Below are 21236 nucleotides of genomic sequence, written 5' to 3' on the forward strand. Positions count from 1 at the left end.
GAAATAATTTTGCAAACGTTCAAATGGGACTTACAATAATCTTACAACCGGCAATGCGCAAACATACCTACAGTAGTCTTGAGTTTCTCAACAAATTAATTCAATAATATTAGTTCCTCTTGTGATAACAGTTAGCTGATGTCTTTGTACATCCGTTTACAATCTCTTGTAAATCATAGCTGATGGCTGGCAGGCACACCGCTCCTCTCAACCTCTCGCTTCAGACCTGCTACCGACTCGCTTCACACCATGCTTACTACAGACTTCCTACGCAAGCTAAAGTGCGGTCTCTCCTGCCAACAGTGCTTTCTGGTGCAGACAATCCCTGCTACCATTACAAAATGTATCAATGCGCGGTCTTTCCCGCTCTTTTCTTAAAATGTATCCATACGTGGTCTCTCCCGCCCTTTTTAAAGTTATATCAATGTGCGGTCCCTCTTGCCAACAATATTTTGGTGCCGACATTCCCTGCTACCACAATTCTTTCCAAATGACAAATATTAACTATTCCTACTTAATCCTATTAATAAAATATAAACATCCTTCATAAATTGTGGTTTGACAATAGACAATAGAAATATAGACGTGTTGCACGCGGTAACTTAACACATATCTAAAGGTTGCAAGTTCAACTAAACGCTTAGAGATTACAATTATAAATAATCTAAATTGGAACGATCGTGTAGATAATGTTGTGGGTAGAGCAAGCTAGAGACTGCGATTCATTGGCAGAACACTTAGGAGGTGCAACAGGTGTACTAAAGAGACTGCTTACACCACGCTTGTCCGCCAAATTCTGGAGTATTGCTGTGCGATGTGGGATCCGCATCAGGTGGGCCTGACGGATGACATCGAAAAAGTACACAGAAGGGCAGCTCGTTTTGTATTATCGCGAAATAGCGGAGATAGTGCCACAGATATGATACGTGAATTGGAGCGGCAGTTATTAAAACAAAGCCGTTCTTCGTTGCGACGGGATCATCTCACGGAATTTCAGTCACCAGTTTTCTCCTATCCGTCAGTTTCGGCCGCTAAATGAATATTTCCACTCACTCTCCGGGACTGAGTGATTTTATTTATATACTTTTTCAGACTTTTCGGTTGTACATGAACCATGACTAGGGGTTTTAACTTTTCTAGAGACAAGTAAAGTATTTCATTTCAAGGGCGTGTGAATGAAAAATTTATTTCTAAAAATAAACTGCAGGGTGTATCAAAAAGAATCATTCGATTTGGCACATCTATATTTCTCAAACTAATAAACATATACCATGAATTTTGTTTTTTGATGAACTGGAAACTAAAAAAGATTTTTTAAATACTGTTTCATAAGTGTTCAATATGCCTCCTTGAGGTGCATGGGATAATGTCAATATGGTATTCAAATTGCTCCCGCACTGCAGAGAGCATGTCTTGAGTTACAGCTTCCACAGCTGCTGTTACCTGATGTCTGAGTTCATTCGTTGTTGTCGGTAACGAAGGCACACAAACAGAGTCTTTTATAAGACCCCACATGAAAATCACATACAATCAGGTCCAGTGACCCTGGAGGCCACTAATGTAAGGCTGAATCATTTGTCCAGTGCGACCGATCCATCGTTCAGTATCCCTTGATTTAAAAATTTCCCGCCGCGCGGGATTAGCCAAGCGGTGTGAGGCGCTGCAGTCATGGACTGTGCGGCTGGTCCCGGCGGAGGTTCTAGTCCTCCCTCGGGCATGGGTGTGTGTGTTTGTCCTTAGGATAGTTTAGCTTAAGTAGTGTGTAAGCTTAGGGACTGATGACCTTAGCAGTTCAGTCCCATAAGATTTCACTCACATTTGAACTTTTTTTTTTTTTTAATTTCCCACATTTTCAGTTGCCAGTGTGGCAGTGGCCCATCCTGTTTGTAAATGAAGTCGTTCGAATCAGCCTCCAGCTGTGGGGAAAGAAAGTTCTCTAGCATATCGAGATACATGCTTCCTTTAACAGTGTTTCCCGTGATACTGCACAAAGCACATTAAATTTTGGAGAGCTCCTCTCATATACAGCTTCATATGATTGTTCCGTACTCCATATTCTCACATTATGACGGTTCACCTTTCCATTTAAATGGAATGTTGCCTCGTCACTAAACACTAAGAGTGGAAGAAAACTGGTCGTCATCCATCTATCCAAGAGTGAAATTACATAATTCTACACGTTGGTTTGTCACCTTCATGAAGAGCTGTTTGACACCTTCACGAAGAGCTTCTTTTTTTTTTCTTTATTGAATTTCGATTCCCCCCGAAGGGGGCAGGGTGGCAGCAGCGCATTACGCTGCTCTGCAGGCTACAGACTTTTTAAAACGTAAGAAGAAGTTAAGAAACAATAAAAGCAGGCGGTAAAACTTGGACTTTAATTGTAAAACGGCGGAAAATTGTGGAAAGTTAAAACATGGCGACAGTCTGGTTTCTGTTCACAAGAGATACAAAATCACACCCAGCGACAGTTTGATGCCCGTTCGCAACACTTCGGAAAAGACACACAACACTGAACACTCACTGTAAACACTGCTCAAAAATGTCGGCACAAAGAGGACACACCATAGCCTAGAGCAGAAGGGGGGGGGGGGGGAAGCTGGACAGATTAGGGGGAAACAAGGAAGGAGGAGAGGAAAAATGAAAGGGGGGGAACCAAAGGAGGGAGAGGACTCATAAGGGGTGGGGGGCGGGCAGGGCAGATGCGAGAGGAAATGGGAAAAGGCAGAGGAGGGAAATGCAGAAAGACTCGTGGGAGAGAAGGGGGGCAGAGAGAGGGTAGGTGGGGAAAAAAGAGGATGGTAGGGGGGGAGAGGGAGCCCAGGAAAAGGACAGAGAAAAGGAGGGGGAGTGAGGATCAGAGTTGATATAAGGGATAAATGGAGGGAGAGAGGGCTTCATCTGGGAGGGGGAGTTGATGGCACCTTGGGAAAGGAGATGATGAAGAGCTTCCAGTAGCTGAATTTTTTATGGTTTCTCGACGTCTGCGTCAGACACTCGGGGTCAGCCCGGCGATTTGCCTTTATACAAACAACCTGTTTCTCGGAATTGTCCTTGCCACCGCCTAGTGTCTGTTCTGTAGGAGAATCCACACCATACCTAGTACGAAAGTCACGCTGAAAAATTATTACTGACCTGCACTGCATGAAGCATAGAACACAAAACTTTTTCTGTTGTCCTGACACCAATTCTATTAGAATTGAAGTGGGTGCACACTGCTGCTACCTAGCGGCAACCATGTAAAACTCGAGAGTTAGCTCTTTACAACAATACATTGTTGACGCACATATTTCAAAGAACATAATAGTTTTGATTTTTTTTTAAATCGGATGATTCTTTTTGATACAACCTGTGTTTTAAAATGTATTATTCACTAACTCAAATACGAAGTTCCGTACTTGCGATATCAAAAATCAACTTTTGGTTTGTTCCAAAAGTGTGGTGTCTGGTGCCGCACTGTAAATTTACGTATATATAAATGAACTTTGTAACACGCCTTTAGCTGCGAGGAATGGCCGCGCGGTTTGAGGCGTCATGCCACGGATTGCGCGGCCCCTCCCGCCGGAGGTTCGAGTCCTCCCTAAGACATGGGTGTGTGTGTGTGTGTGTGTGTGTGTGTGTGTTGTTCTTAGCATAAGTTAGTTTAAGTAGTGTGTAAGTCTAGGGACCGATGACCTCAGCAGTTTGGTGCCTTAGGAATTCACACAACACGCCTTTATGAGGCCTGTTTCTTTTCAGTTCGTTCGGTAAAAATTTTTCAATTGATTTTAAACTAACTTCCTCATAAGCTAGAAACTCCAAACTTTCATCACAGCTCAGAAATGAATGACACTGCAGTATTAACTGGCTTTAGTGTCTGGTGTGCGGCGGGGGGTATTTTGTTTTTCTGTGTGTGTGTCTGTCCGTCTTTTCGTACAAATTTTGCAATTGATTTTAAACTAACTTCCTGGTAAGCTAAAGACTAACTTTCAACTTAGCTCAATACTGAATGACAATACAGTATTAATTCGCTTTCTTTTTTGGCGTGCGGCGGAGAGCACTTTGTGTAGCATTGTTATTTCCCTGTTTTCCTGTTCCAGTCGCGAATGTTTCGCAGTTGAAAGCGACTGCTGCTAAGTCTCAGTGTGGGCTCGGTTCTCTCAGATTTTTACATTCGGCGTCTTTTTTCGGGATATGCGTAGGAGGCAGCAAAATATTGGTTGACTCAATTGCAGAGAAACTGAAATAACACTGAAATTTACCTCATATCTCTGTTGTAATCTCATGAATGAAATCAATTGGAAAATCTGACACGCACGAAACTAAAAAGCAGACAATGACTATTTAAATAAAAGTGGTTTTTAATATAACAAGTTTTTCATTTGAAAAGAAAGAATTACTTATTCAGTTCAATATGCAAAGCTGCAACGGTGTCGAAAGTTTTCATTGGATAGCTTTCATTCGAAAAAATAAATGAATAATCATCCAACAGACGCGTGAAGATACAACAGACGTATTCGATCATTTTCATTCGGCTGTTTGCACAGATTGGTTTCAGTCAAAACAATGAATGAGCAGTCCGACCAATTGGATGATTGTTTTCATTCGGTTGCTCTCACAGGCTGGTTTCACTCCGAAGAATGAATGAATCATTCAGCCGATACGTAAAACTACAACCAAACACGCCGACTCTTTTCCAACAATCGAATGAGTCGATTGTTTCCATTCCGTTGCTCCCATCAGCAGTGTAGGGTATGACTAGCGCTTCAAGATATGTAAACAGGAAAACGCTACTCTCAACCGTTTTAGGGAAGATCAAAAATGGTTCAAATGACTGTAAGCACTATGGGACTTGACACCTGAGGTCATCAGTTCCCTAGACTTATTAAAAGTAACTAACCTAAGGACATCACACACATCGATGCCCGAGGGAGGATTCGAACCTGGGACCGTAGCAGCAGCGCGGTTCCGGACTGAAGCGCCTAGAAGCGCTCGGCCACAGCAGCCGCCTAGGGAAGATATAGTTTGAATATTTTAGGCGTGCTTATATGCATTCTGTGGTCGAAAATGATCAGCCTGGAAAATAAGTACGTAGTTTCACAACCCCCAAGTCTGTGGGTCGAAACTCGATACTGCTACTTCTTCTTTTCATTCTCACGTAATTCTAACTACAGATTTATTACGAGTATGGGAGTTATCAATATTTGTGGAGTGGGAATCAAGAACGGGCTAAGTACCAGAAGACTGATTCCAAGTAATCGTTTTTTTTTTTTTTTTTTTTTTTGTTGTGACAAAATGTTTCAGGGATAAAACCTCAACAATATTTTTTTTATTTATTGTCTACGGTAAAAGTCAAACAATCATTGCAAATTTTTTGATGTACCCTTACTTTTGCCGATGAAAATAAATATTTTGTTTCGAAAAACGCAGAATCTGCTAAATACCACACAAGTACCGGCAAAAACGTGGTAAGCGCCAGTGAAAGAAATCTCGAGCGTGTTGTTGATAATGAACATTTTACAGGTACATTTCACAGATACACTATCAAGTGATTAAATTATTTTTCCTTCTTTTAATTTTATAGAGCACAAAGCAGTTGATGAATTATTTGAAAAATGTTCCATAGCGACTTTCAAATAGGGCAGCATTTGTTGTAGCTCCTTTTTCATTTCAGCTGACTGTTTTTTACAATGTTGTGACGGTAATTCAAACTTCTTCATTATGTCAGAGATAGTCCCATTCCTGAAACTGTTATAGGTGCTCCAGTCTTCCAAGTTCGTTAAACATTGCTCTCATCTTGATGACACCGGTTGCAATTTTTTTCACATGAATCCTACTAGATTTGGAAATATTTATTTTCGTTGTGTTAATGTGTGTATCGGCAGCTTTTTTAAAAGAAGGAAAAGGTTCTCAGGCTGGAGAGTGTAGTAGCCCCAAATGGACTGTTAAGGTGTCGCGTTATCCATAACTTTTACGAGGTCCTTAGGTACTCGACGCTCTGACATTCTTCCAACATGAATGAGATTTTCACTCTGCAGCGGAGTGAGCGCTGACATGAAACTTCCTGGCAGATGAAAACTGTGTGCTAGACCGAGACTCGAACTGGAGACCTTTGCCTTTCGCGGGCAAGTGCTCTACCATCTGATCAACCTAAGCGCGACTCACGCCCCGTCCTCACAGCTTTAATTCCGCCAGTACCTCGTCTCCTACCTTCCAGACTTCACAGAAGCTCTCCTGCGAACCTTGCAGAACTAGCACTCCTGGAAGAAAGGACATTGCGGAGACATTGCTTAGCCACAGCCTGGGGGATGTTTCCAGAGTGAGATTTCCACTATGCAAGTTTCGAAGGTAGGAGACGAGGTGCTGAGAGAAGTAAAGCTGTGAGGACGGGGCGGGAGCAGGCAATGTGATGCAGCGTCAAGGGTAACCGCAGCTGTGGTCTCCGAGCTGATAGTCCGTGCTGCTGCATACGTCGTCGAACTGTTCGTGCAGATGGTTGTTGTCTTGCAAACGTCCGCATCTCTTGACTCAGGGATTGAGACGTGGCTGCACGATCCGTTACAGCCGTGCGGATGCCTGTCATCTCGACTGCTCGTGATACGAGGCCGTTGAGATCCAGCACGGCGTTCCGTATTACCCTCCTGAACCCATCGATTTCACATTCTGCTAACAGTCATTGGATCTCTATCAAAGGGAGCAGCAATGTCGCGATACGACAAACCGCAATCGTGATAGGCTACAATCCGACCTTTATCAAAGTCGGAAACGGTACGCATTTCTCCTCCTTACACGAGGCATCACAACAACGTTTCACCGGGCAACGCCGGTCAGCTGCTGTTTGTGTATGAGAAATCGGTTGGAAACTTTGCTCATGTCAGCACATTGTAGGTGTCGCCACCGGCGCCAACCTCGTGTGAATGCTCTGAAAAGCTAATAATTTGCATATCACATCATCTTCTTCCTGTCGGTTAAATTTCGCTCGTGGTGTAGCACTAGTGTATGATATCTGTTTGGTTCTCGTGCAAAAAATAAAATTGTTTCCGGACTTAATGTACTCTCTGTATGTCAAAAATGTGCAAACGAACAGTTACAGCACATACAGATAAGTACCATTATCACTGCTTAGCAATACGCAGCAATTCAATTATAGTTCTCTTGTAACCTATAGATATTTAGTTTCCTTTTCAGAGTTAAAATTTTTTATTGAAAATGCTTAAGAGATTCGTACGCTACACTTTGAGCCAAACGAGTTTATGATTACGGAAAGGAAAAAAAAATTAAATATTGGATCAGATACGTTGATGATGTGCTGCATTGGTGGACTCGTACAATTAGACAAATAAATACATTGCTACAAAATTTGAACCCCCAACATAAAAAAATTCAGTTGACCATGGGGCTGGACGATAACGTAGACATTAGCACAAGAAGACACTTATTTCGCACGTATAGGAAAACCGCAGCTACAGATACGATAATCCGTGAAACCGCCGATAGCCCACAGAGTCACAAACACGGAACTTTCCTTTCGATGGAGTATCACCTGATTTCTCTTCCATTACCTGCATCTGGCTTTCAGACAAAGCCGCAAATTATTAAACTTATCGTCTGCAGTAATGGCTACCGCTCTGCCGTGATCGATAAGTAAGAAGTGAATATGCACGCTGGCCAACAATCACTAGCTTTTAACACTTGTGAGTCACCACATATTTCAGTAAAATTTCAGATAACGTAGCAAAACAGTCTCGCAAAAGCAGTCCTGCGTTTTATAATACCAATAATTCAATTTTTATTCTAGTAGAAAAGAGAACAGCAACAATCGCCACAGAGCGGTGTTTGCAAACAAATCGCGTACACGCACTATGGAAACCTATATACTGCACTGATCAAACGGACGGAACTGTGGCAGTTAGGTTATCTCAACATGAGAGAAGCTAGAGATAAAAAAGACATTAAGTATATCAAACCTTTGTGGAACAACTTTTAACAGAAAACCACTGACATGACGCAGAATGTGAAGTTTTACGCACTGTGAAGAAGAGCAGAAAGATGACCGCATTGGAAATACTAGAAATACCAACGTAGTAGTAAATGACCAAACACAATTTCCTGTTTCCACCTCTATTGAGTTTTAGCTACGCAAATATTAGAACGAAAATTGTAAATTCAACTTCGATTTTCATCTTTAGCTAAATGTAACTCCACATTTTTGCTTTCAGTTAAATGGAAAAGCTCAGCGCGGCATAACAGTGTACTTCTGTACTTTGTAAATACTCTACCTGTCACAAATTTTGCATCATCTGTAGAAATACACTATTGGCCATTAAAATTGCTACACCACGAAGATGACGGGCTACAGACGCGAATTTAACCGACGGGAAGAAGATGCTTTGATATGCAAATTATTAGCTTTTCAGAGCATTCACACAAGGTTGGCGCTGGTGGCGACACCTACAACGTGCTGACATGAGCAAAGTTTCCAACCGATTTCTCATACACAAACAGCAGCTGACCGGCGTTGCCTGGTGAAACGTTGTTGTGATGCCTCGTGTAAGGAGGAGAAATGCGTACCGTTTCCGACTTTGATAAATGTCGGATTGTAGCCTATCACAATTGCGGTTTGTCGTATCGCGACATTGCTGCTCCCTTTGATAGAGATCCAATGACTGTCAACAGAATGTGAAATCGATGGGTTCAGGATGGTAATACGGAACGCCGTGCTGGATCCCAACGGCCTCGTATCACTAGCAGTCGAGATGACGGGCATCTTATTCGCACGGCTGTAACCGATCGTGCAGCCACGTCTCGATCCCTGAGTCAAGAGATGCGGACGTTTGCAAGACAGCAACCATCTGCACGAACAGTTCGACGACGTTTGCAGCAGCACGGACTATCAGCTCGGAGACCACAGCTGCGGTTACCCTTGACGCTGCATCACATTGCCTGCGATGGTGTACTCAACGACGAACCTGGGTGCACGAATGGCACGAATGGCCGAGCAACTGGCTCGTCACAATACGCGAGTCACTACTCTTGATGATCTGTGGTATCGTGTTGAAGCTGCATGGGCAGCTGTACCTGTACACGCCATCGAAGCTGTGTTTGACTCAATGCCCAGGCGTATCAAGGCCGTTATTAAGGCCAGAGGTGGTTATTCTGGGTACTGATTTCTCAGAATCTATGCATCCAAATTGCGTGAAAATGTAATCACATGTCAGTTCTAGTATAATATATTTGTCCAATGAATACACGTTTATCATCTGCATTTCTTCTTGGTGTAGCAATTTTAATGACCAGCAGTGTACAAAAATATATAAACAGGCAGAATACGGCGTTGCGATTGGCACGCCTATATGACAAGTGTCTTGCGCAGTTGTTAGGTGGGTTACTGCTGCTACAATGGCAGATGATCAAGATTTAACTGAGTTTGAACGTGTTGTTACAGTCGGCTCATGAGCGATGGGACACAGCATTTCCGAGGTAGCGATGAAGTGGGGATTTTCCCGTACGAGCATTTCTTGATTGTGCCGTGAATATCAGCAAACCTCCGACATGACTGCGGCCGGAGAAATATCCTGCAAGAACGAGACCCACGACGACTGAAGAGAATCGTTCAACGTGACAGAAACGCAACACTTCCGCAAACTGCTGCAGATTTCAGTGTTGGGCTATCAAGTGTCAGCGTGCGAAGGGTTGAACGACGCATCATCGATATGGCCTTTCAGAGCCGAAGGCCCAGCTCTTGATGACTGTACGACACAAAGGTTTATGCCTCACCTGGGCCCGTCAACACCGACATTGCACTATTGACTACTTTTAACATGTTGTCTGGTCGGATGAGTCTCGTTTCAAATTGTGTCGAGCAGATGGACGTGTACAGGTATGGAATCCATGGACCCTGCATGTCAGCAGGGGACTGTTCAAGCTTTTGGAGGCTCTGTACTGATGTGGGACGTGTGCAGTTGGAGTGATATGGGACCCCTGATACGTCTAGATAAGACTCTGACAGGTGACACGTGCGTAAGCATCCCATCTGATCACCTGCATCCATTCATGTCCGTTGGGCAATTCCCGCAGGACAGCCAGCCGGTGTGGCCGAGCGGTTTTAGGCGCTACAGTCTGGAACCGCGTGACCGCTATGGTCGCTGGTTCGAATCCTGCCTCGGGCATGGATGTGTTTGATGTCCTTAGGTTAGTTAGGTTTAAGTAGTTCTAAGTTCTAGGGGACTGATCACCACAGATGTGCTCAGAGCCATTTGAACCATTTTAACCGGCAGGACAATGCGACATCCCACACGAGTAGAACTGCTACAGGGTGGCTCCCGGAACACTCTTCTGAGTTGAAAAACTTCCAGTGGCCACCAAACTTCCCAGACACGAACATTATTGAGCATTTCTGGGATGCCTTGTAACGTCCTCTTCAGAAGAGATCTCCACCTCCTCGCACTCTTACGGATTTATGGAAAACCCTGCAGGATTTATGGTGTCACTTCCCTCCAGCATTACTTCAGACATTAGTCGATCCCATGCCACGTCGTGTTGCGGCACTTTGCGTGCTCGCGGGGGCTCTAACACGAATTAGGCAGGTGTACCAGTTTCTTTGGCTCTTAAGTGTATTATGTATGTAAAACTGTGGCGTGCTTACTGTAAAACCTTCAGTACACACACCATCAGATTATTTGACTTGTCGCTCTAGCGAAGTAGGCGAGTGTCAGCAATATGTCTCGTGGTCTTATCGTGGCGTGTTTATCTTCTGCCGTTAGGTCAGACGATAGAAATGCCACTTGCATGCTTAGAGTAGCAGGTTGACGGTGACCAACTTTGAACAGAACTTGATTAATTTTCACACGTATTTATTAAAATAATAACAAGCATAAAAATTACTTAACTTGGTTCTGGATGCTATTTACAGTTGACAATTTGAAGTTCCTTTTGTATTGGTACGTTAATCTTATTGTCACTAATGTCTCTGATACTTGACAAAAGTGTCTATACATTTATCTTCATGGCTATGTACAGGAATATGGTAATCTTATTAGGCGCAGACTGAAACTTGACTATAGACTGGTACAGACAAATGTAGAACTCGTACAGACTGGTACAGTCTAATGCAGACTGGTACAGACTGACTAATCGGAGGTCTGCACACTCGTTATAATACCTCGTGCATTCATGTATCACTGCGTGAGTGTGATCCGTGAGGAGAAAAGGTTCTACGTTAGCAGCAATCTCATTGGCTGCGTTACATATTAATACGCGGATCGGCGGAAGCAGAATTTAATCCGTCTCTATGGCAGCGCCATCTCGTAGTGCGGAGGCAGACGACCTCTGCGCCTGCGCTGTTGTGCTTAGTGGGGCGCGCTGTAGTGGGAAAGTTGTGTGCGTGCTGACTACGCGGAACTATGTACACAAAAAAAACATATTAGGCATTTATGTTGTCTGTATGTACTTATGTATAAGATATTATGTATGTATAACAATAAGCGCCAGTTTCTTTGGGATCCGTGAAAAAGTTTAATACCATTTTCACGGAGCCTTTTTATCGTGTCTCTGTCCATCTGTCCTCAGGATCCGCATGTTTAAAATAGTTTTAAAAATACTGTTTAATACACATAACAGATGGTTTCATTAAAGTGCTTTAACCATTGTTTAATACAAAAATCTGCCTTTCATTCAGCGATACATCACCTAATGTCCACCCCATGGGTGAAAGCAACTACCAAATGGACAAACGCAATCAGACAAGTAGCACCTAGCAATTACTATTGTCGTACTAGGCCTGCTGATAACATATCGATATGTTTTCCAAAAAATAGCTGTAGATACCAACAACGTTTTCTTTCTGACATATCACGTACTGGGGGGTGGCGGAGCGAATAGAATAACAAGCTTTTTCCGATTTGAAAAAGTTGCACCCAGCTGTGTTAAAAAACAATTTTTAACGCAACTATAGTTCAATTCTTGTATCTTGGCGGTTCGCACATGCCCACCCAGACTTGGGAGATTGCTGCATTGCCAGTTGCACGCGCCAAGAGAAGCAGCGCCATAGTATAGTATAGTTTGCAAACTTACGTTTAGGGGGGAGCGCGCAGTTTATGAAGTAAAGCCACCACGCCGCAGAGACGTGCTCCCTGCATTCCGCGCTGTGCGCGATTTTGTCATCACTGCACTGCTCGCCTGTGCAGACACATGGTGTTCCGACTGCTTTGACACACTTTATTATTCGATTTCACAAAAACTATTTGCTCCAAAAATTTGATTGTTACACGTCTTCTTGACTGATACCTTCCCCCCATAAATGACTTAATTTTGTTTCGATGTTCAACGCAGTTGTTGTGCTGCATTAAATGTAGTAAACCATTACACGAAATTTTGAAGAGTTTGCAGAGGTAAAAGTCCTTAGCATATACTTTCCGTATGGTCGATTTTAGTTGCCACTAGAAATTTCAAAAAATTACATTCAAACGAATAAAATTCATGAAGTAAGACACTTCGGCATTGTTTTTAAATGAAGAAAACATTAAGCACCATACAAGGTTTGTACTCAAAACCTTTCGCTTAGCAACCAAACACTTTAACCATTACACTAACACAGCTCGTCTTTCAACAGAGTTCCTAGAGGATTTTAAAATATGACGCAAAATACCGACAAACAACGTTGGTATGACTATGAATTACTCACGTTTTGTCGAAGTACAACAGGAAATAAACAATTACCGCTGTTCTTTATTGCGAAAAAGCAGTTAGAGAGAATGATACAAAGTCCTTTCCTTGCTAACGCCTGAATTAGGAGGCTTATTGCTTGTTTGGTTTAATTAGTTAATATAATATGAAGCAATTGGTATAAATAATGCTTTTTTCCAAACTTTCTATAAAAGAAATTCTGCTATCAAGACATTGCTTTTGTTCAATTACTTTATTTATGACTGAACGTTTCTAAAACTGAAGACACTGGTCAGTGCTCTGCACTGCAGTCGAGCTCTGGCAACGTCGTTCTCTGTTCATTGTCTGACTGTGTTTTATGACGTCAGATGCGCAGAACGAACCTAAACTCGGCCGCCGTCGTAAATAACGCGCACTGTAGTGTGCTGTTTCTTTACGCTGACATTCTTCGAAAACAGTTGCTGAATATGATGAACAAAAATCTAAACGACAGGATTGGCCTTTGTGTAGGACGGAGAGATGTGAGGGGGGAATGGTGACGTAATCGGCGCTCTGCGCTACCAACAGAAACTGCAAGCTTTAGCTTCACCACGCACTTTTGACACTACAACTGCTGGGTCGCTGGCGTCTGGAAAAAAAAGAAAAAAAAACGAGAAAAAAAACAGGTGACCAAAGGGAACTTGCATGCGGCTGCAATTGTTAGCAAAGTGGCTATCGCCAATCGTAAACGTGCACTGTTTTCCTTGCACTTCTTGCTCTAAGGGGGATAAGTAGGCTGCTAGTTTGTTGAACTACAGAACATTTAATGATAAATGTTTAAGATTTTGGAATAAATCAATACCTAAATATACAGCTCTAAAACCGGCAGTATATTTACAATATGCAGACGATATTTTTATAGGGCTATACATTGATATTATTTCCGTCGACATATCGATGTACCGTAACTTTTTTCAACATATATAGTGGGATGAGGAAATAAAAGAAAAATTTATTGAGTTTCTCCCGCCGTATTTGATAATCAAAATATCCACGGGTGTACTGCCGGTCTACAGTGTCCAACTGGCACAACATTTCGGCGATCATACATGTCGCCATCATCAGGTGAACTGACGGACTAAGCTCCTGTCAACGTGCCGGCCACGGAGATCCATACGCTATGGCTGCTCAGGGAGAACTGGGTTCGGTCGCGACGGCGGCGGCCGACTTAAATACCCTCCGCCCGCGGCACACTCCCACCGCCGTCCGCGCCCCGCGCCACGGTCGCGCGGTGGAACAGATTGCGACGGCGTCTGAGATGACGTCGGTGTGATGGCTCTGTCCGCCGTGGTCGTCACAACTATACGTTTGCTCGATTTACTCTCGATTAACCCAATCGCTGGTTCCCAAGCCTTGCTAAGATTATAGCCACAGTCACGGTTTATGAGGTCGTCATTGGTGCGAATTTCGATGGCCTCTCTAACAACGCTGTCCCAGTATCTCGACGTCTGTACCAGAATCCTCGTGCGTTCGTACTCCATAGCGTGATTTTCCGACAAACAATGCTCAGCGACCGCCGACTTGCTCGGATACATCAGTTGAGTGTGCCTCTGGTGTTCACGGCATCGATGCTCGACGGTACGCATCGTCTGACCAATATACGACTTGCCACATTGACACGGAATCTGGTACACGCCGGCCTTCCTCAAACTGAGGTCATCTTTGGCGCTCCCCACCAGTGCACGAGTTTTATTCAGAGGACAAAACACAATTCCGACCCGGTGTTTCTTCAAAATGCGGGCGATTTTCCCAGACAGTGAGCCTGTATATGGAATAAACGCAGTGCCTACCTCCTCCTTCGTGATTTCATCCATCTCCACCGTGGTTCAACAACAAAGTTAGGAAACTACTGCGAAAGCAAAGAGAGCTTCACTGCAAGTTTAAACGCAGCCAAAACCACTCAGACAAACAGAAGCTAAATGATGTCAAAGATAGCGAAAGGAGGGCTATGCGTGCAGCGTTCAGTGAATTCGAAAGTAAAATTCTATGTACCGACTTGACAGAAAATCCTAGGAAGTTCTGCTCTTACGTTAAATCAGTAAATGGATCGAACCGCATATCCAGACACTCCGGGATGATGATGGCATTGAAACAGAGGATGACACGAGTAAAGCCGAAATACTGAACACCTTCTTCCAAAGCTGTTTCACAGGGGAAGACCGCACTGCAGTTCCTTCTCTAAATCCACGCACGAACGAAAATTGGCTGACATCGAAATAAGTATCCAAGGAATAAAAAAGCAGCTGAAATCACTCAACAGAGCAAAGTCCACTGGACCTGACGGGATACCAATTCGATTGTACACAGAGTACGCGAAAGTACCCCCCTTCTAACAGCCGTGTACCGCAAGTCTCTAGAGGAACGGAAGGTTCCAAATGATTGGAAAATAACACAGGTAGTCCCAGTCTTCAAGAAGGGTCGTCGAGCAGATGCGCAAAACTATAGACCTATATCTCTGACATCGATCTGTTGTTGAATTTTAGAACATGTTTTTTGCTTGCGTATCATGTCATTTCTGGAAACCCAGAATCTACTCTATAGGAATCAACATGGATTCCGGAAACAGTGATCGTGTGAGACCCAACTCGCTTTATTTGTTCATGAGACCCAGAAAATATTAGATACAGGCTCCCAGGTAGATGCTATTTTCCTTGACTTCCGGAAGGCGTTCGATACAGTTCCTCACTGTCGCCTGATAAAGTAAGAGCCTACGGAATATCAGACCAGCTGTGTGGCTGGATTGAAGAGTTTTTAGCAAACAGAACACAGCATGTTGTTATCAATGGAGAGACGTCTACAGACGTTAAAGTAACCTCTGGCGTGCCACAGGGGAGTGTTATGGGACCATTGCTTTTCACAATATATATAAATGACCTAGTAGATAGTGTCGGAAGTTCCATGCGGCTTTTCGCGGATGATGCTGTAGTATACAGAGAAGTTGCAGCATTAGAAAATTGTAGCGAAATGCAGGAAGATCTGCAGCGGATAGCCACTTGGTGCAGGGAGTGGCAACCGACCCGTAACATAGACAAATGTAATGTTTTGCGAATACATAGAAAGAAGGATCCTTTATTGTGTGATTATATGATAGCGGAACAAACACTGGTAGCAGTTACTTCTGTAAAATATCTGGGAGTATGTGTACGGAACGATTTGAAGTGGAATGATCATATAAAATTAATTGTTGATAAGGTGGGTGCCAGGTTGAGATTCATTGGGAGAATCCTTAGAAAAATGTAGTCCATCAACTAAGGAGGTGGCTTACAAAACACTCGTTCGACCTATACTTGAGTATTGCTCATCAGTGTGGGATCCGTACCAGGTCGGGTTAACAGAGGAGATAGAGAAGATCCAAAGAAGAGCTGCGCGTTTCGTCACAGGGTTACTTGGTAAGCGTGATAGCGTTATGGAGATGTTCAACAAACTCAAGTGGCAGACTCTGCAAGAGAGGCGCTCTGCATCCCGGTGTAGCTTGCTGTCCAGGTTTCGAGAGGGTGCGTTTCTGGATGGGGTATCGAATATATTGCTTCCCCCTACTTATACCTCCCGAGGAGATCACGAATGCAAAATTAGAGAGATTCGAGCGCTCACGGAGGCTTTCCGGCAGTCGTTCTTCCCGCGAACCACACGCGACTCGAACAGGAAAGGGAGGTAATGACAGTGGCACGTAAAGTGCCCTCCGCCACACACAGTTGGTTGGCTTGCGTAGTATAAATGTAGATGTAGATGTAGTCGATGGAGGACGTCTGTGTAGTACTTTATGGTGATTAGAAATTCTTCCAATCCATATGTGGCGTACAGCAAACCAGCGCTTAACAGTATTGATTAAAAACAGTGTTGGTTGCAATTTTATTTTTTTATTCTTGAAGGACGCGTTTCGCCTTATTTTGGCATCTTCAGGTTATCTACATAGAAAACAGAGAACAAATACATCTATTTAAGAACCACGATCGCGTTGTGCACGCTTGGATATCGTATAAGCGTGTATAAACAGATCAACTATTGAAAGAGCAAATACCTTTTTGGTATTTCCTAGAAGAATCCTTTAGCCAGTGTAGCCAAAGGGCATCGTCGAACATATCAGGCCAACATCACCTTCGTTAAACTGAGTAAAAACTAGAAATATAAAATAGTAAAATCATTACCTTTTCCAGATGGACGCGAGATTCACCACGATCTGCATAACGCGTTCCCGTTCACAGGAGCGAGTAACAGAGTAAGATGGGGGCTCAGGTAGTAAGCATAATGCGCCCCAGCGTCGTGTGCCAGTACTGAAGACTAATACAGAATCACCTCAGGTGAGAGATCGTAAACTGGATATACATACCCAGTAAAGGTTTATAAATGTAATGCACTTAAAACATTGATACGTTGGAATTACTAGGGGCAACACCTGTGCATAACTTATCCTAAAATTTTGACGAAGTAAAATATAAATGAAGGCGGTAAATTTAAAATGGGAAAACAAGGTGTATAATACAATACACAGATGCAGTACACATACAGATTTTTCGTGTCATATGCCACTAGAACGATAACATTAAAAACGCAGGTCCGTAATTTCAGATAACGGTATTGCAAAATAGAATAGATTGCAAGAACATCTTCTTAATAGATGGGGACAGGTAAAGCAGAGCTCTGCCTTTGCCCAACACCTTAAAGCCAGTGGCCATAGTCCTCCTCAAGTACAAAATCTTAAGATTATGCATTTTGCGCAAAAGGGTAAGAGGCTAAACATTTTGGAAGAAATTGAAATATTTAGGCATATGGAAGACAAAGATTTGTCTCTCATTAAAGACCAGATATTTGGCTCCAACCAGGTCTTTTTAGAAGTTATGAAATCGGTGTTATTAGTGTAATCCTGGAGCTCTCGTTATTCTGCCTAAATAAGAGTCCTGTTCCTCTTTCGTCTCATGTCGTCTTCTTAGCCAAGCCATTAGTGTTTTCTTTTTGGCGCAAACAGGATACTTGCGGGTTTGTCGCTTTTAATGATGACGCATTTTGCACATTTCAATGCAGCTATAAAAAAAGGGGGGGGGAGTTTACCCGCATAACGTCCTTCTTCCACGTTAGTTTGTATTTTTAAGCCTAATAATTTTACTTGTATTTTATAAAAAAAAATTTCCTTTCTAGAAGTTCTAGCTCCAAATGTCGCAATATCGAGTTTTATATGGGCGGCCTCTTTATCTGAAATTACGGAGCAGTGTTTTTAAGGGGGGTAGGACGTCAAACGGGCTGACTTGGAGCAGGAGAGGCACCACAGGACATTTTAATTTCCACTGTCTATACTTTTACAAGTAAATTCATAAAACTTTGTCAGCATGACCAGGAAGGAGGAAGGATTCACACTTGTTGCAGCGGAAGTTCAAAAACATAACTAAATAATATTTTTTACATGTGAAATTTCATCAGTTTTACACTTACTATTGGCTGCATTTGTTGCTATAGGTACACTTTTCAACATAAGTAAGAGAGACTGTTCGATGAATTTTGCACAGCATACAAACCGTACTCAAAGGTGTCTGAAACTCTAGAATCTACTTAATTTGTGAAACAATGAATGAGCTGTTACGTTTTAAACTTTATGTTTAGAAAAAAAATCAATTTTTGTAATTAATTACCTCAATTTTTACCACAGTTTTTAATGTATTTGGAAGACTCTAGAGTTTCATACACCTGTAAGTATGGTTTGTATGCTCTGCAAAATTCATCAAAGAATCTCTCTTACTTGTGAAGAAATATGTACCTATAGCAACAAATGCAGGCAACAGTAAGTGAAAACATGATGAACTTTCGCATGTAAAAAATATTATTTTGTTATGTTTCTTGCACTTCCACTGCTATGAGTGTGAATCCTGAATCCTTCCTGGTCATGCTGACAAAGTTTTATGAATTTATTTGTAAAAGTATAGACAGTAGAAAATAAAATGTCCTGTGGTGCCTCTCCTGCTCCAAGTCGGCCCGTTTGACGTCCTACCCTCCTTAATGTTCTCGTTCTAGTGGTATATGATACGAAACATCTGTTTATGTATTGCATCTGTGTGCTGTATTATAACCTTGTTTTCTCATTTTAAATTTACCGCCTTCATTTATATTTTACTTCGTCAAAATTTTGAGATAAGTTATACACAGGTGTTGCCCCTGGTAATTCCAACGTATCAATGTTTTATGTGCATTACATTTATAAAGCTTTAGTGGATATGTATATCCAGTTTACAATCTCTCATTTTTAGTCACTGCTGCGTCGCAGCGCCCCCTCTTGAGGTGATTCTGTATTAGTCTTCAGTACTGGCACACGACGCTGGGGCGCATTATGCTTACTACCTGAGCCCCCATCTTACTCTGTTACTCGCTCCTGTGAACGGGAACGCGTTATGCAGATCGTGGTGAATCTCGCGTCGATCTAGAAAAGGTAATGATTTTACTATTTTATGTGTCTAGTTTTTACTGAGTTGAACGAAGGCGATGTTGGCCTGATATATTCGACGATGCCCTTTGGCTACACTGGCTAAAGGATTCTTCCAGGAAATACCAAATTAACGTATTTGCTCTTTCAATAGCTGATCTGTTTATACACGCTTATACGATATCCAAGCGTGCACAACGCGATCGCGATTCTTAAATAGATGTATTTGTTCTCTGTTTTCTATGTAGATAACCTGAAGATGCCTAAATAAGGCGAAACGCGTCGTTGAAGAATAAACAACCTAAAATTGCAACCAAGATTGTTTTTAACCAATACTTTATGGTGATTGTTTGACCATGTGGTACGTACCCGCGGGAGCCAAAGAAAGCAGTCATCATCGCTTTAACTTTACTGCACACTAGGCAGGCCTTTGTGGTCTCTTTGACGAGGAATGCTTGTGCTGGGACGTCTGAGATGCGGTTCGTAGGTCGTACCCATACTCCCAGGACTTGTCAACACTGATAATGGTATTCACGAAGTCGGGGCCACTGTTGGTTGTGTCCAGCATGTGCTGTGAGACTTGAGCATGGAGTCGCTTTTGCACCACCGTCTGAAGCTTTGGCACGTGTCCAAATATTCGGTAACATTGGAAAGAAGAAAAACCGCTGCTGCCTACCTCTTCCGCAGTTTCTCTGACAGTCCCACGACAGCCCAGAGTGTTCACTCTGGGAATGATCTGGTCATTTGGGCACGTTGATGACCGACCGGAGCGTGGCTTGCTCTCCACCGATGTCCAGCTGCCTTTAAACCGGTCGTACCATTCTTTAATCTATGTGATGACCGTAGCATCGTCACGTGAAAAGCGCCTGAATGTTCTGAATGGTTTCCACATGGCTCTCGCCCAGATTCTGGAGAAACTTTGTTCAGTATATATAAATGACCTGGGTGACAATCTGAGCAGTTCTCTTAGGTTGTTCGCAGATGATGCTGTAATTTACCGTTTAGTAAGGTCATCCGAAGACCAGTATCAGTTGCAAAGCGATTTAGAAAAGATTACTGTGTAGTGTGGCAGGTGACAGTTGACGCTAAATAACGAAAAGTGTGAGGTGATCCACATGAGTTCCAAAAGAAATCCGTTGGAATTCGATTACTCGATAAATAGTACAATTCTCAAGGCTGTCAATTCAACTAAGTACCTGGGTGTTAAAATTACGAACAACTTCAGTTGGAAAGACCACATAGATAATATTGTGGGGAAGGCGAGCCAAAGGTTGCGTTTCATTGGCAGGACACTTAGAAGATGCAACAAGTCCACCAAAGAGATAGCTTACACTACACTCGTTCGTCCTCTGTTAGAATATTGCTGCGCAGTGTGGGATCCTTACCAGGTGGGATTGACGGAGGAAATCGAAAGGGTGCAAAAAAGGGCAGTTCGTTTTGTAATATCATGTAATAGGGGAGAGAGTGTGGCAGATATGATACGCGAGTTGGGATGGAAGTCATTAAAGCAAAGACGTTTTTCGTCGCAGCGAGATCTATTTACGAAATTTCAGTCACCAACTTTCTCTTCCGAATGCGAAAATATTTTGTTGAGCCCAACGTACATAGGTAGGAATGATCATCCAAATAAAATAAGAGAAATCAGAGCTCGAACAGAAAGGTTTAGGTGTTCGTTTTTCCCGCGCGCTGTTCGGGAGTGGAATGGTAGAGAGATAGTATGATTGTGGTTCGACGAACCCTCTGCCAAGCACTTAAGTGTGAATTGCAGAGTAGTCATGTAGATGTAGATTAGTAGCGCCGCTCCAGTAGTTCCGACATTTCCCCCTCAATGAAAAACCGACCCGAGTACTAGACGCTACCTCAGTCAACTACTGTTTGCCAGCATTTGACGCTGCCGACAAGCTGAAAAAAAAAATTCTAGCTTGCTCAGGCAGGTTCAAGGTTGGCTCATGCAAGCGCACTAGGTGTTCTTGCAAAAAGAAAACACCTCATAGACTGGTTTTCCAAATATGGTGAGAGGCCGCTGTGTGGTGTTTCGCAGGCCCTGCTGGAGCTGGAGGAGGACTCGTATTTCCACGGGCGGCTGGACCACAAGTCCGCGGGACCACTCCAGTCGTTCCGACATTTCACCCTCAATGAAAAACCGACGCGA

The 21236-nt window shown here is 43.0% G+C and overlaps 1 protein-coding gene across 1 annotated transcript in view; it reads left to right on the forward strand.

The window, feature by feature from the left end:
• LOC124718679 (tyrosine-protein kinase Fer-like) overlaps positions 1 to 21236 on the forward strand; it is a 153389-nt gene that overhangs the window by 34100 nt on the left and 98053 nt on the right. The window contains exon 2 of the mRNA XM_047244304.1: positions 21126 to 21236. Within this exon, the coding sequence (XP_047100260.1) occupies positions 21126 to 21236 (111 nt within the window). The remainder of the gene's footprint in view (positions 1 to 21125) is intronic.

Source organism: Schistocerca piceifrons, chromosome 10 (genome assembly GCF_021461385.2).
Source record: "Schistocerca piceifrons isolate TAMUIC-IGC-003096 chromosome 10, iqSchPice1.1, whole genome shotgun sequence".
NCBI classification, from domain to species: domain Eukaryota; kingdom Metazoa; phylum Arthropoda; class Insecta; order Orthoptera; family Acrididae; genus Schistocerca; species Schistocerca piceifrons.